At 39.1% G+C, this 16,826-nt stretch overlaps 1 protein-coding gene across 1 annotated transcript in view; it reads left to right on the plus strand.

Annotated features, from left to right (window-relative positions):
- Positions 1–1,566: 1,566 nt before the first annotated feature.
- The window catches only part of MGAM (maltase-glucoamylase), a gene marked incomplete at both ends in the record, with an annotated part of 81,339 nt that continues 66,079 nt past the window's right edge, over positions 1,567–16,826 (plus strand). Inside the window, 7 exons of the mRNA XM_079711008.1 lie at positions 1,567–1,693; positions 3,835–3,929; positions 11,556–11,676; positions 12,731–12,840; positions 13,636–13,787; positions 14,397–14,568; positions 16,588–16,687. Of these exons, the coding sequence (XP_079567134.1) occupies positions 1,567–1,693; positions 3,835–3,929; positions 11,556–11,676; positions 12,731–12,840; positions 13,636–13,787; positions 14,397–14,568; positions 16,588–16,687 (877 nt within the window). The remainder of the gene's footprint in view (positions 1,694–3,834; positions 3,930–11,555; positions 11,677–12,730; positions 12,841–13,635; positions 13,788–14,396; positions 14,569–16,587; positions 16,688–16,826) is intronic.

Here is a 16,826-nt window from a genome sequence, read left to right on the forward strand (position 1 = left end):
CAAGAGCCAACTTGCAGAGACTGTCAGTGGGCAGAGATGGGGCAATATGAGCATTAATAATAATAATAACATCAATGGATTAATACAGATGAAGTGGATTTAAATCTATGAGTTCATAAAGATATTGGACCAAAAAATCTCATTCGGGGCTTCCCTGGTGGCGCAGTGGTTGAGAGTCCGCCTGCCGATGCAGGGGACACGGGTTCGTGCCCCGGTCTGGGAAGATCCCACATGCTGCGGAGCGGCTAGGCCCGTGAGCCATGGCTGCTGGGCCTGCGCGTCCAGAGCCTGTGCTCCGCAACGGGAGAGGCCACAGCAGTGAGAAGCCCACGTAATGCAAAAAAAAAAAAAAAAAAAAAAAAAAAAAAAATCTCATTGATCCCCTTTGGAGGATGCTAGGGAAACTACTCCTTATTTTGAAAACCAGTAAATAAAGAGTCAAACATTTATCCTGCCTTTCCTATACAAACTGTACCTTTATGAAACAAATGATAGATGAGGGGAAATTTCTTTCTATAGGAATATTTCATTTAATAAGTGAACAAAGAATGATAAAATTACAGTGTCACTGCATCACAACTCCTAATGAAATAATGGATCGAAGAAATGCTCGCCAATGGCTGTGAACATTTTTTTTTAAAAAAGGAGACTGCTGGATTTTATGTGTCTCTTGCTGGAAGATGTTGTACCATCTATGCACCATTCATGTTAAAAAGAAACCAAACTGTATCTGTCAAAACTGTAGATGTAATAATTTATAGGACATACAAGGATAGAGAAACACGTTGGCATGCATGGAGATGCAATCAACAAAATCCAGATTGTGGGCAGGTCTACAGAACAAATCTTACTGGTTAAAAAAGACTTAACAGACATAAATCAATTAGTCATATATAAATCTTATTGGATCCTTATGAGAGTAGAACAAACAAACTATAAAATGCTTATCAGACAATGAGGGAAATTTTTTAAAAATAATTCTTTAATTTGATTGAAGAATTATTTTAAAAATATTTTAAGTGTGATAACAGTATTTTGCTTGGCTTTTGTGAAATTTCTTATTTTTAAAAAAATATGCTTAAATATTTTCAGAATAAAAGATATGAAATCTGAGATTTGCTTCAGAATAACCCAAGGTTAAGGAGAGACATGAATAAGAATAGATATAAGAAAAATAAAAGTTTTTATATTACCTTTAAAAAAAAAAGGACAGAATGAGATTGGCCACTTGATAATTGTTTTTTTTTGCGGTATGCGGGCCTCTCACTGTTGTGGCCTCTCCTGTTGTGGAGCACAGGCTCCGGACGCGCAGGCTCCGCGGCATGTGGGATATTCCCGGACCGGGACACGAACCAACGCCCCCTGCATCGGCAGGCGGACTCTCAACCACTGCGCCACCAGGGAAGACCCACTTGATAATTGTTTAATCTAGTTGATGGGTACCTGGGCGTTTATTATGTTTTTCATTTCTCTTATGTATACCTTTGAGCTTTTCTGTTAAAAGAAGTTTGCTAATCACATGTTAAATAAAACTCAAATCTAAAATTGTTTTCTCTTTCTTTGTAGATGGCAAGAAAGAAGTTGAAAAAGTTCACTACTTTGGAGCTTATGCTCAGTGTTCTTCTGCTTGTGGTGTTTCTCATCACTATTCCTCTCTTTGTGCTTTCAGCCAGAGATTGTTTGGAATCAGAAGGTAACAAGGAACTCTGGTGTTCCCCCCTCCATATATTGCTTTTATCAGAGCAAACACCTCAGAAATGGCAGGGAAGTGATGCTTTCATATTCACTGGTGTGAACGTGTGTGTGTGTGTGTGTGTGTGTGTATTATATGTGTGTGTTGGGGACCACCTGACTCAAACTGTGACAGCACAGTAGGTATTCATTGTAGGCCTAACTCTGACACTTTCATTTCCCAATTTAGCACAGCGCAGGATTCTGCAACTGGCACTTGAAATATATTTGCTGAATTTCATTGAATAATTGTAATTTTGTTAACAATAGTAATCAACAATACCCTTATATGAAATGTAGTCAAATAAGTATATAATCAATTAAAGTACCTTCGGCCCAAGTTTGGTTCTTTAAAAAAATAACAGCTACCAGAGTTTTTGTATTAAAAGTTTATTGAACTGTTTTATTTTAACAGAAGGGCTGGATTGTGCTGAGTTATCCATGATTTCTTATCTGGGCTTCAGCTAGGAGCAGCTTCCTAGGTGGGGCAGGTGATGAGGGGCCAGTGTGTTGCCAGAGGAAAACCTTTGCCCCCTCCCCCGACCTCATTCTCAGTCACGCCATTTCTACTTCTGTGGGAAGTTAGATTAAATAATCTCAAAGGTTGTTCAGTTCTTAAAATTCTATGATCCTGAAGATGAAACTAAAACCCTTATGTGGAAACTGGCACAAATATAAAGTTCTATTACTCCACCACTTTTGAATTGGAAACCTTAGTGAAAAGAACACTTATTAGAAGCCTCATTGTTTTGTCTTAATATTGTTACTAGCTTATTGTAGAGTGCCCTAAAGAAATCTAACTTCCTTATGTTAGAATGCAATAAACGTGCCTTCTTTATTTTACTGACTTTTTAAAAAATTAATTTATTTATTATTTTTGGCTGTGTTGGGTCTTTGTTGCCGTGTGCGGGCTTTCTCTAGTTGTGGCGAGTGGGGGCTACTCTTCATTGTGGTGCGTGGGCTTCTCATTGCAGTGGCTTCTCTTGTTGTGGAGCATGGGCTCTAGGTGTGTGGGCTTCAGTAGTTGTGGCACACGAGCTTAGTAGTTGTGGCTTGCGGGCTCTAGAGCACAGGCTCAATAGTTGTGGTGCACGGGCTTAGTTGCTCCGTGGCATGTGGGATCTTCCCAGACCAGGGCTCGAACCTGTGTCCCTGCATTGGCAGGCGGATTCTTAATCACTGCGCCACCAGGGAAGTCCTATTTAACTGATTTTTAAGTCTGAATCCATCAATCAACTGGCATAGATTCTAGATGCCAGTTTCTAGTTTGGTGACCTCCCTTTACATTTTTTGTCCTATGAGATTTTACATTTGTATAAGAATGCCATCACTCAGAAGTGTTCCTTGTCAAGGGATTGCCTGTTGACTGAGCAAGGAGAATTGAGGTTACCATGATTAGGGTAACATTCAAGAGAACAATATATACTGCATGTGATCTGTTTGCAAACATTTTGTGAACCAGCTGCCTGGGTGGAAGTACAGGACCAAAGCAGAGTGTACAGACTTCTCTGTAAAGGGCCATATATTTAATACTTCAGATTTTGTGGGCCAAACGGTCTCTGTCCTAACTACCTAATTCTGCCTATAATAACAAAAGCAGCTATAGACAATACATAAAAAATCTGGGTGTGGCTGTGTGACAGCAATATTTTATTTACAAATCAGGCTGTGACCTGATTTGGTCCACAGGACATAGTTTAACAGCCCCTGGAGTAGAGAAGGTAGATTTGGTTCCCATTTTGGTGAGCTTCCAATCTAATGTTGGAGTCCAACTCCTTGCTCTTGTATGCACTGTCTCATAGGGGAGGGCCTTGCTGCTAGAAGGAGATGGTGCAGGTATATGTAGAGTTAAATACAGTCAGCAAGAACAAAATGAGACTTTATAAAGTGAATGTGTACATTTCAAGGTCATAGAGTGAGGCCCAATCAGTAGTGGAGACCATATAATTGGAGGTGTTGAGAACTATGGGGGTATTGAATGCCTGTGATATTAATTCTGTCACCTTATGTTTGCTTTTGGGGTTATCCCAGGTCCTGGGACAACAGTTACCTCAGGTCCTGGGACAACAGTTACCTCAGGTCCTGGGATGACAGTTACTCCAGATCCTGGGAAAAGTACCACTCCTGGTTCTGCCGAGTGCCCAGTGGTAAATGAATTGGAACGGATAAACTGCATCCCTGACCAGTCACCAACAAAGGTTTGACTTTCAGATCTTGTTTTCATTTAAGAGTTTATGCCATTGGATAAGGGTTTGTTTTCTTTTTGTTTTCTGTTTGTAGCCCCCAGAGTTGTTTATTGTTTGCATTGCAATTATTGGTGGCTCAGGAAAAGAAATCCTGTATTCATGTTTATATGACAGCTCAGCCTTGGGAGAGGAAGAACTAGAAAATTTCCTTGTGTCGACAGATTCAGCAAATAAAAGTACATGCTGTCCATTTAGGTTTGAATTTCAGATAAACAATGAATAAATTTTTAGTATAATTATGCCCCGTGTAAGACTTGGGACTTACTTATACTAAAAGTATATTTGTCTTTTATCTGGCAACACTACTTGGTTACTAGTTCTCTCTGACTCTGTTTCTGACTCTGTTTCTTGGCCTCTCTCTGTCTCTCTTTTTTCCTTATACAATTCTAAAAGGTTATCTAGGCTCTACAATAAAAAGTCATCCATAGGCATAAAACAGTATTTCAAATAAGGATAAAGTTTCAAGAGCCAAGTTTTGAAGGAAGAGGTAATAAATACCAGATTAAAGATAGTGCAGGCATCTGGGCATTTACTTTTGGGCAGTGTTTCCTGATCATCACCTGAAGTCCAGTTGAATATTTGATTATAAAATGCATTGCACACACCATATCAGTCATGTTTCATGTTGAGAGTGAATAAAAACAAAATGCAGCCTTCTGAGTGAAGTCCACTGACCTGAAATGGCAGATTTGTATCAGACACAGAAAGGATACTTGCTGCATGTGATTCTTGGGCATGTGGCACTCTCACATTTATCTCTGTAGCCATCCTGTTGTTCACGGGCTGGAATAATCTGTGATGTTCTTGAGAGTTACTATTTTGGTTTGTCTAAAGGTCCTGATACCAAAAGACATTTTATTTCTGCATTTTGTTTTCTTTCATACTTCTGAAGGCTAGAAGTCCAAAATCAAGGTGTCATTAGGGTTGGTTCCTTTTGAGGGCTCTGAGGAATAATCTGTTCCATGCCTTTGTCCTAGCTTCTGGTGATGGCCACAATCCTTGGCGTTTCTTGGCTTGTAGCTACATTACTCCATTCTCTGCTTCCATCTTCACAAAGCATTCTCTGTGTGTGTCTGTGTTCAAATTTCCCATTTTTATAAAGTCACAGATCACATTGGATTAAGGGCCCACCCAACTCTAGTATGATCACACCTTAACTACCCACATTTGCAACAATCCTATTTCCAAATAAGATCAAGTTCTGAGGTACTGAGTATTAGGACTTCAACATATCTTTTCTGGGGACACAATTCAGCCCATAACTTGGACAGAGTCACAGAATGTGAACTGTGGAAAGTGAGAATGGTTACACAATTTGAGCCTTTGGTATTGATTGAAACAGCATAGATGCTGAGTCATAGAGAATCAAGATGGCAAAGAAATAACAGATGAGAAATCAACCGTAGTGATAGACTGGGGTTTTGGGGAAGCTGGACGTTAAGGCAGAAAAAAAGAACCGGAGCCAGATAAATAGCTTGGAGTAGAGAAAATGCCTGGGAACTGTAGTTAGGAGCAGAGTGATTGGACGAAACTAGTCAGGAAGTTCAGAGGCTATGTTGAAGGCAAGAGAGAGCACCAATATGGTAAATAGTCGAGGATCAGGAAATCCCCAGGACAGGACAAAGCAGTGAGAGCACAGAAGGGCATCAGCCTGGACAGCAAGCCTGGCAACGTTGGAAGGAACCCCAGATAGAGCAGTTCATCTTACCAAGACTATTGCAGTATTCAATCCCCTTCATCTGGCATCTTACCCTGACTGAATGAATGTCACTTTCTCTTGGATTAATGAAGAGACATGCCTGCTTGGAGTAGGAAGAAATGTGTCTGAACAGAAAAGGTAGATTCAGATTTTGGAAGACCTTGGATTTCTGGTAGAGGAGGTTGGCTTTTTATGTGATACATAACAGCTAGGAGCAGCCACTTAGGGCTGAACGAAATCACGAAATGGGAAACCAAGAAGAGAGAGAATAAAAGACAGAAATAAAGGAAAAAGAAGATAGAAGAGAAAAAGAAAAAAAAGCGCTTCATATGGGGCCAAATGTCATAAAGTTTGGTGTTTTAGATGATAGGTTCAATAGGTAGAGGAGATAAGCTAAGTAAATGAATAACTAGAATATAAAGCAAACCTTTATAAGATATAAACGAAATACTGTGTGGATCACAAAGCAGAAGAGATTATTATCAAGGAGAAGGTGACAGTCTGGAATTAATGATAAGCAGGATTTTGACAGAGATGAGAGGAATGAAAAGTGAATTCAGAATAGAGGAGACAATGCACACAAAGTGACAGAAGAGGATATTGTGGGGCACATACATGACATATTGAATGGTCCCAGATGGCCAAGATACAGGATGAGTGCCAGATGGCATATAATGTTTAAGACTATAAGGTAGTTTGGAGCTTGATGATAGAGGACCATTAATTAATGTGCTGCTTTGCCAATAGGAATGGGATGTTGTGGTCTAGATATTGCTGTACCTAAACAGGACATTTCCAGAAAGTTGGTCCACACCCATTTACTTGCCCCTGTAATAGTGTGCTAGGAAACTACTTGCTCAGAAGCCCACCTGGAAGACTAATGCATCCTCCGTCTGTCCACTTTCCTGCAACAGCCCGTCTTGTTATTGGCTACGTGAACTTCAAATGTCATTATTGCCTCAGTAATGCTTCTTTGGTTTTATAATAAGACCGTTTAATACTGTGGTATCAAGATTGTAGTTCAATAAACAACCTTTGCCTTTTTTCTAAATGTTATACCCAAGTGAATTAATCTGTGACCTTTGCATTCATTCACTGGCCTGCTCCTCTTTAGCTCAGCCAGAGAGAAATACTCTGGGAGCACTTTCAGTGACCTGGTTTTTCATAGAAGGTATTTCTTAGGTATTTTGTTGTGTGTTTTAAGTATCCTGGGTGCCATATGCTAATCTAAAGTGTTGTTGAGAGGCTGATTCAATGGATAATGTTGTGTATATGTATATATATATATATATATATATATATATATATATATATATATAAAATGTGTTTGTTGAAGGAAAGTATATGGCTGTGTGGGTGGGGAGTGGGAAGGAATTATGAATATGACACCTGCCTAGGCAAAATGTTTTACTGCTGAGGCCATTGCTATATCATTTTATCATTCCTCTCTAGTTCTCTCCTCTGGGATTAAAGAACTAAGAGTATAAATTTCCCTTCAGATGATTCTTTGTTGTAAATTCCATTGTTTCTTATCCCAGTAAAGGGAGGGAATTCTGTGTCTAAGACAGGACACATAAAGGCTGTGGAGAGACACTGGACAGTACAGAAAGAACAGGATGGAGGGATACAGGGTTAGAGGAGCCAGCACCCAGGTGAGGATGGTTGGCAGGGCTGAATGAGCAAGGTCCACTGTGGTCCCATTCCCTCCAGTGGCAGGAGATGGCTAGTTCTGATTCACTCAGGCCGACTCTCACTGCACCTGGGACACTTCCTTTTCACCTGTTTGCATTTGTCCTTGCAACTTTGCTTTCTGTCTTTTATAAATGCTACAGTTGCTGAGGTCCTGATTTTTTTTGTTGTTGTTTTTTTTTTGCGGTACGCGGGCCTCTCACTGTTGTGGCCTCTCCCGTTGCGGAGCACAGGCTCCGGACGCGCAGGCTCAGCGGCCATGGCTCACGGGCCCAGCCGCTCTGCAGCATGTGGGATCTTCCCGGACCAGGGCACGAACCGTCTCCCCTGCATCGGCAGGCGGACTCTCAACCACTGCGCCACCAGGGAAGCCCTCTGAATTTTTTTTTTAATCTTAGATATGCTGCTTCCTAATGACCTAATGATGCACATATTCCAAGGCATATGTAGTCTTATCAGTAAATTATTTTCAACTCACACTGATTTGTACACATTTCTTGTTTGTGTTATTCTAGATTCTGCTTCTTATTTTTATTATACATGCTGCAAGTATCTTCTGCTGTTATGAGGCTGTGTTCACCTATTTTATGCTGTCTTGATGAACAGATATTTTATATTTTAATGGAGTCAAGCTTATATATTCCTATATTACATCATATATCAAGGAACAATGCCAGGAAGATTAAAAGCCTAAAGGCAAAAATGAAAAAGTTATGACTTTAAGAAGAAAATAGAAGATCTAATATAATAATAATTAACTTATTTAGTTTAAATTTATTTCTATAAATTTTCTTGGATTTCTACTTACACAATATTATGTCAGAAAGTAATGATAACTTGGCTTCATCCTTTTTAGTTTTACAAATTTTCTTTATTGTCTTATTAGTCTTGTAGTGTTAGGACCTCCAATATATATTTAATTATAAAACATCATAGACATGGTCACCTACTCTTTTTTCTGATTTTAAAAGGAATGTTTCTAACATTTCACAGTTAGTGAGATGGATATTATAGGCTTTAGGTATCTACCCATTATCCAACTAAGGAACTTACTTTTTATTCCCAGTTTGCTGAGAATTTTATCATGAATAGGTGATTAATTTAAATGATTGTATTGTGTACTTCCTTTAATAAGTTATGAAAAATTATACAGTGGATTTTCTAATAGTAAAGAATCCCTGTGTTTCTGGAAGAAACACCACTCGCTTATTATTTATTTAATATGTTGCTGATTTCCATTGTTAAAATAGCGTGCTCTTTTCTTTTAGGTTTTTGCATTTGTATTCGTGGATAAAACTGGATTCTAGTTTTCCTTTTTCTCTCATGTCTGATTGTGATATAAAATACTTCCTTTTTTGTTTCTTCTCCTCTCTCTCTAAATGTTAAGAAGCATTGGGGGTTGGAGGAGAAAAGGACTCCAGTGGAGCAGAGCTTGACTAGGTCATAAGCAGTGTCTTCAGCGTCTGGTTTCTCACTATCTCTGAGTTCAATCCAGTCCTTCTCTTTGTGTTGGTGCAGGAGCCTGTATGTATCTATTATGTAAAAAGCAAAATATCTTTACTTTTTTGTCTACTTTATCTATCAATTACTGAGGGAGTTCTTTAAAAATATTGCATTATGTACTTACTATCTTTTTCAGTTTTATCTTGTGATTCTTCAAGGTTTTTCTGTAAATATTTCGAGTCTTTATTATCAGGTGTGTATCAGGTTTGAGATGTCATATCTTCCTGGTGAACTGAAGCTTTTGTCATCATGTAGTGACTCTATGTCTAATAATTAATATTTACTTAAAGTCTATTTGTCAGCTATCACTATAGCTGTACTAACCCTTGGTAAGAATTCTTCTCACATAGCTGTTTTCCCCTGTTTTAGTGCTTTTGTGAGCTTAAATTTTGGGTGTGCTGCCTGTAAACAGCTTCAGTTGAATTTATTTCTGTAAATGTAATCTGATTATCCTTGTTTTTTGAATTAAGTATTTAAGCCATATGATAATTGACATGAAAGACTTTTTTCTAGGGTCTCATTTTGTGTTTTCCATTTGGCCTGTTTTTTATGTACTGCTCCCCATTCACGCCTACCCCCCATATACATGTTTTCTTTCCTTATTTCTTGCATTGAGAATTTTTCCCCTTACTTTTCCCCTCAATCCTGTATTAGAAATTATACACTCTATATTATTTTGGCAGTTTCTCTTAAATTTTATTTCTCATGTTCAACTTAAAAGGACATTTTGTGTCTCAAGTTTGGGTTTAATTCTTTTTGGGTGCCTTCAGTCCTATTCATGTTGTCATTTTTTTTATAGCTTCTCTCTACAACTCTTTTCTGAGGTTTCACCTACTCTTTACTCTATTGTCTATTTGCCCCGCTCTCTGCTTCTCCCTGACATTGCTCCTCATAACTGCTTGGCTCCGCTGCAGGGCCTGGGATTTCCAGTTGGCCAGGAGGCTGTTCACTTTTCATGCTGCTTTGGCCACTCTTTGATCTTTGCCCTTTCCAGTTCAGTGAAGAAGTTATTAAGCTTTGGGGAGCATGCAGAAACCGTTCTGCTTAACACTCTTTTCAACATCTTTCTCTTTTCAGGTTATACTGAAGTTTCATCTGAGTGGGTTTTGAAAAGAAAAAACAAAAACTGCTGACTAGTTGAGTTCACAGTGAAGCCTGATTCCATAGCAATAGAAACCACAGATGGACACTGTTTTTCGATCCTTAATATTGGTTATTAGCAAAAAAAATAGCATTTGATTAAATCTAATTGTTCATATATCTAAGCAATTTTTTTGTCTTACATTTGTAAAGCATTGCCATATCCTCCTGAAAATATGCTCAGCAGATACTCAACCCAGACTATAGAAAAAAGGAAATAGATAACAAGAGAACTAAGTTTTGGTCCTTGTCTTCTCAATAGCTAAGTGACCTTTGGCACATCACTTCACCACTGTGAACTTTTACCCCTGTGGCCTGAGGTTCTTCATCTGTAAAATAATATAGCAGGGTATGTTAGTTATCTATTGCTGTGTAACAAATTATCCCAAAACTTAATGGCTTAACACAACAAACATTATTTTCTCACAGTTTCTGTGGTCAGAAATCTGGCCTTGGTGTATCTGGGTGCTTTTGGCTCATAGGCTTCCAGAAGACTGCAATCAAGGTGTCTTCTGAGACTGAGAGATGATCCTTTTCAAGCTTGTGTATTGTGATTATTAGCAGAATTTAGCTGCTCAAGGATTGTTGGGCTGAGGACCTCAGTTCCTTGCTGGAGACCTCCCTCAGTTCCTCACCATGTGGGTCATTCTGCAGTCCAGCACCTCACTTCTCGCAGAGTGAGAGCTCCAACAGAGCAAGTGAAAGGGAGGGAGCAAGCAAGACAGGAGACGCTCTGTAATCTAATCGTGGAAGCCACAACCCATAATTTTTGCTATGTATTTTATTAGTTACTCTAAAGAGGAGTGGTTTCCTTGTACTTTTTTTGTATTTAACCTGATTGCTTCTTCCAAATTAGTTATATGAGAAAGAGATTGTATCCATTTTAGTCTCCATGTGATTCAGTCATTAATTGTAGTAAAAGGCAGGTACCTTTCTTAAATAAGAATCAGAATCTATTTGGGTTTCAAGGAACAATTACTTACTGCCTTGGGAGGAGTTAAGAGACTATATATACACACACATATATATACACACACACACATACATACTTATACTGTGCATATATGTATAATATATATGTATATATGTCACATATACTAAATATACCCATTTGTAATATACGCATTTAAAAGTCAAAGCAAAATTGCCTTGATTTCAAAGCTTCTGATTAAAGTTAATTGCAAAGTTTTTTTTAGAGCCCAAAGCCAATATCAATGAAGCTCCATTTGTCATTTTGGGTTACTGGTGGTATAACTATATAGTAGTTTAGAATATTTAAATAAATTTACCAGGTTTATTGTGATGACAGGTAGAGAATGCATTGTGATCATATATTGTTATATGATAACAACAACAAGGAAGGATATTGACCAGAAAAGTGAGTTTTGAGTGCAAGCACTGCATTGGCTGGGATACAGCACAATTTCTTTAAATATCAGGTCCCTTATTTGTAAAACAAGGCTCATGAGACTGCAAGCTCAAATTATATTTATCAATGATAGTGTTCTATACATAGTGGAGTTACTCTAACTAATCTCTTATTTCAGGCCATGTGTGACCAGCGTGGGTGCTGCTGGAAACCTCAGGGAACCATAAGTGTGCCCTGGTGCTACTATTCTAAGAGTCATGGCTATCAAATGGAGGGCAACCTTGTGAACACAAATGCAGGTAAGCCAGACTCAGCCTTGAGGAAGGAGCTCCAGATCCTCTGGGGAGGGAGGTTTGCAAGCATTTATTGTAGGCCAGGCACTGGGCTGTGTCCCCTGCAGGTTGGCTCTGTACACTGCAGAAGAGAGCTGTAGCAGCAGGCGGGGTGTTACTCTGTACGGCTACCACAGCGTGTGACAGGAGGTGGCCACTGCCCTTGAGCAAGGACTAGAGTCTATTTTGGCATCAAGGAAAAATATCACTCTCTGTCTTGGGAGTCAGGAGACATGTTCTATTCCTGACTCTGTCTTTATGTACCTTTGTAACCTTGTCCAAACATTGTAACTTCTTCGTTCCCCAAGTTTCTAACTTTTAAAGGAGGGATTTGAACTCAGTAACCTCTGAGACTACTAACAACTCTAATATATAATGTAATTTTAATGATATGGAAACAATTCCAATTTTATCAATGTTTTATGAAAGTTAGCTAGCCAGTGTCAGTGTTCATGGACTAAACATCCCCCCTTCTTTCTCCCACCTCAAAATGCAGACATAATAATGAACATGCTGGGGATACTTGGGGAGGCTCTTAGCATAAAGGAAGAGGCATGCTCCTCTTCCAGGGCTTCTTGGCCTGATGGGCTTTTCTAATAAGGTCTCGACTCTCACCTGGCTTGTCACATAACTGGGGAGATGGCATCAATGCATGCGATCACCTGTGGCGTAACATGAAGATAACTGAGAAGGAATAACGGATGTGAACACCTTGAGGGCTCAGAATATAAAGGGTATATGAGTGATGGATGGGCTGGTGTAACGACAGGGCTTTGAGGGATGTTTCCATTCAGATTTTGGAGAAGAGAGGCATGGTTTTTGAATAAGATAATGACAATACCTAGCTTCAGAATCTGGCCCAAGACAGTATGTGTGTATGATGAGGTACACATCCGTGTCTCCTCTTCTTATGGGAAGTAAAGGCTTTTCGCCAGCCCCTTTGACATAAAGCTTAATAGTATGTGGCTGTTTGTGAATTTACACAGCCAGCTATGAAAACTCTTTACCCCCTTCACATTAGGATTCACAGCCCAGTTGAAAAGGTTGCCTTCTCCATCTCTTTTTGGAAATGATGTCAACAACGTCCTTCTCACAGCGGAATACCAGACGTCTAACCGTTTCCACTTTAAGGTTGTAGTTTGTTTCTTTTTTTCTTTTTTCATACTCTTTTCCATTATAATTTATTACAAGATACTGAATATAATTTCCTGTGCTCTACAGTAGGCCCTTGTTGTTTATCTATTTTATATATGGTAGTTTTTATCTGCTAATCCCAAACTCCCAATCCATCCCTCCCTACCCGCCTTTGGTAACCCTAAGTTTGTTTTCTGTGTCTGTGTGTTTCAGTTTTGTGAATAAGTTCATTTGTATCATATTTTAGATTCCATATGCGATAGCATATGATATTTGTTTATTTAAAATTTTTTTGGAGAAGTTCTTGTTCCCTACCTGATGACTGCAGTTACTACAAAAGAGAAAAATTTGCTAATGGAGGTATTTTTCTCTACTGTCATTATTCTCAGCATGTGTATGTTGAGAGCATTTATAGCCTTCCTTCAGTGTGATAACTTCCTAAATGTATATTATAGAGTTCACTGGTGAGCTTTGGCTTTCATTTTTTTTCCCCTTTATACCATGTGAAATGATATAGGGAAGGAAAAAAGAATGATCACAACTTTGAAAATTCTAGAGATAGTTTATGTCTGCAGACTTGTAGTATATATTTCTACCTAAAGACTAACTTATGTCCAAGTGTTAAACATCTGAATTTGGTGACATAATTTCAGACATAATGTCATTTGCTGCACAGCTTCCTGTACCAGGAGCACAGATGTTGGGAAGCGCTGGTGTTGGTGGGCATGCTTCTATTTTAGAAAAACAGAGACATTTTCATTTTGACTGTCTTTCCCTAATCTCTCTGGACAGTTAACTGACCAAAACCAGGACAGATATGAAGTGCCCCATGAACATGTGCAACCCTTCAAAGGAAATGCTGCTTCTTCCTTGACCTATAAAGTTGAGGTCTCCAAACAGCCATTTAGCATCACAGTGATCAGAACGAGCAACAATCATGTTCTGTAAGTTTTGCAAACCTATCTGGAGATTCAGTATGAAGGTTATGGGGGAGGGAAGTTTGAAGCCTGAAAAAGGATGCATTTCTACAATATTCCTGAAGGTTGTGAGCCCACTGTTGGTGACCAGACTCTCTACCTCCAAATGTATACTTTTTTCCTGCCTTCCTTCCTCTTCCTTCCTTCCTCCTCTTCCTCGTCCTCCTCCTCTTTTATTACTAAGCATTTATTGTAGGCCAGGCACTGGGCTGTGTCCTTTTTCTCTTTCTTCCTTCCATTTGGTCATTTTTCCTCCTTATTTTCCCTTTTTTCCCTCCATCCATCTAACACCTATCCAGCAGTGACTCTCTATGGAGCATCTACTATAATGTACGACTAATATTCTGGTCATGTGATAGAGAGTCAAGCGGACAAATCTAAGAAATGTGCTGAATGGTACCTGCCCTCAGGAAATCCTGATCTCTTGATGTCCATGGAAAAATGTCACAGGAGGGCAAATGGGGCCGATTAAACAGGGAGTATTGAGTCTCTGAGATATAAGAACAATTTTCTAAGCAGTTGCATTCCCTCCTCTCCACTTGCCCACCCGTCCCTGTGTTTTCCACCCATGTCTAGGTTTGACTCCAGCATCGGGCCCCTGCTGTTTGCTGATCAGTTCCTGCAGCTCTCCATCCGACTGCCTAGTGCTAACGTGTATGGTCTGGGAGAACACGTGCACCAGCAGTACCGGCACGATATGAATTGGAAGACCTGGCCCATATTTGCCAGGGACACAATCCCCAAAGGGGTAACCTTTCATTATGGGACCCTTTCCACTGAATATCATAGCCTCTTTCATGAAGGTCACTCCTAAGCAGTACAGTATAACAGTTAAGAGTCAGGTGCTCGGGTGCGGCTATGTGGGTCTGAATTCTGCCACTGCTACTCGCCAGTTTTGTGGTTCTGGGCAGGTTTCCTCTCTGTGTCTTTAGTTCCCCATCTATGAAATGGGGGTAATATACTTACTTCATAGGGTTGTGATGGGAATTAAATGAATTGATACATGTAGAGTCTCTAGAAGAGTGTCTGCCACATAGAAAATTCTCAATAAATACCAAGTTTTTTTCATCACTTTTTCGTTTTGAACTAACTAGTTATGGAGAAAACTAATATTGATTCGGCACAATATGCTGGTTATGATTACCATATTTTAGGTTGACCTTTACAAATCACCAACTTACCAGGTTTGTCAGCAAAATAGGATAAAATATCAACTAAAATTCTGTATTAATCATTCTTTGTGTGAAGAATGTTTGGGGCAGTGAAAGAATAGAAGGAGTAGAGTTTTGTTGTTATTATTTCATTTTGTTTTTTCTCTCTTGGTTTTGTTTTGACTGCTAAAACTCAAAGCAGAGGTATTTTCTAGACTCAGCAATTCTACATTCAGGTCTTGTTCAGCAACTTTCCCAATTAAGCAGAACTAGTGTCTGGATGAAAGGAAATTAGAGGAATAATTTATTAAGTGAATTTTTAAATATATTATCTCTATTTACCAAAAGGACTCTGAGAAAAATAAGTCTAATTTACTCCATTTAACAGACAAGGAAACTGAGGTTTAGAAAAGCCAAATGAATAGCCCAATGTAAAAAAAAATAGTTCGTAAGGAGCAGAGATAGGATCTAATCCCTGGCCCATGCTCCTCACCATACCATAGGCCTATCAGAAAAACAGGAAAGGTGTTGGGTCCGAGCAGCTCATCTGGGATATGGCTGATGATGCTTGTTTAATAAGAAGCCTTAGATCCTCGCTGCTTGAAGTGTGCAGTATGGGCACCACCGTGTGACAAATTTGGGCTCTCAGCTCCCTCTTCCATCTACTAAATTAGACCCCACACTGAAATGAGGTTCCTTTGTAATTTGTATGCACACCAAATTTTGAGATATGCTGTCCTAGAGCAGTGATTCTCAAACATGATTACACATTGGAATCACCCAGGGAAATTGAACAAACTATCAATGTTTGCTTCTATTCCCAGAGATTCTGTTTTAATTGGGGTGGGATGCAGCCCAGGTTGAGAACTACCGTTCTAAAGTCTAGAAGACCAGCTCAAGTTCTAATGTATGCTGTTGTAAAGACTAGAAGACCAGATATCTTAAGTAGAGCTCCATCTAGTTGCAAATTAGAAAGGTGCCTGACTTATATTAGGGCTTGATGGAGTTTTTGCAGATGAGGTTAGGTCAAGCCTCTTTGAGAGAAGAGCTCTTTTTAAAAAAAAAAAAAAAAATTTATTGGAGTATAGTTGCTTTACATTGTTGTGTTAGTTTCAGGTGTGAGGCAAAGTGATTCAGTTATACATATAAATATATTCATTCTTTTCTCATGTAGATTATCACAGAATATTGAGTAGAGTTCTCTGTGCTATACAGCAGGTCCTTTTTAGTTATCTGTCTTACATAGTTCACCCCAAGCTCCTGATTTATCCCTACCCCCAACGTGTCCCCTTTGGTAACCATAAGTTTGTTTTTGATATCTGTAGAGAAGAGCTTTTTTGAACTACAGTTTCAAACCTCCTGTTCTCCCACATCCTAACATATCACAAGTTCTCACATTTCTATTAGATAAGTGGTCATAGCTGGCTCATTCTATATGAAAATGCTAATTCACTTGATTAACGTCAACCAAGTATAGACCTTATATTAAAAATTTGTGTCTTCTTTGACATGAATTCCTTGTCAATTCCTCACATGATTAACATCGATTTCCTAAGCTATTTCTGGCCATGTGGGGTTTATTTGTAAATTTTTGGTTTTAAATTCTCTTTCTGCAGGATGGAACTAACTTGTATGGTGCACAGACATTCTTCCTATGCCTTGAAGATGCTAGTGGATTGTCCTTTGGAGTGTTTCTGATGAACAGCAATGCCATGGGTAAAAGACTAAAGGAATATTCACATACAAGCATGATTTTCAGTTCCTTTCTTACAGCATTATGATAAAGGAATGGCGCCCTTTAGGAATGGCTGAGCCGTAGCTTGGGACCTTGTATGTTCTCTGCTTGTGCCATTCA

Source organism: Hyperoodon ampullatus (genome assembly GCF_949752795.1).
Source record: "Hyperoodon ampullatus genome assembly, chromosome: 9".
Classification (NCBI taxonomy): domain Eukaryota; kingdom Metazoa; phylum Chordata; class Mammalia; order Artiodactyla; family Ziphiidae; genus Hyperoodon; species Hyperoodon ampullatus.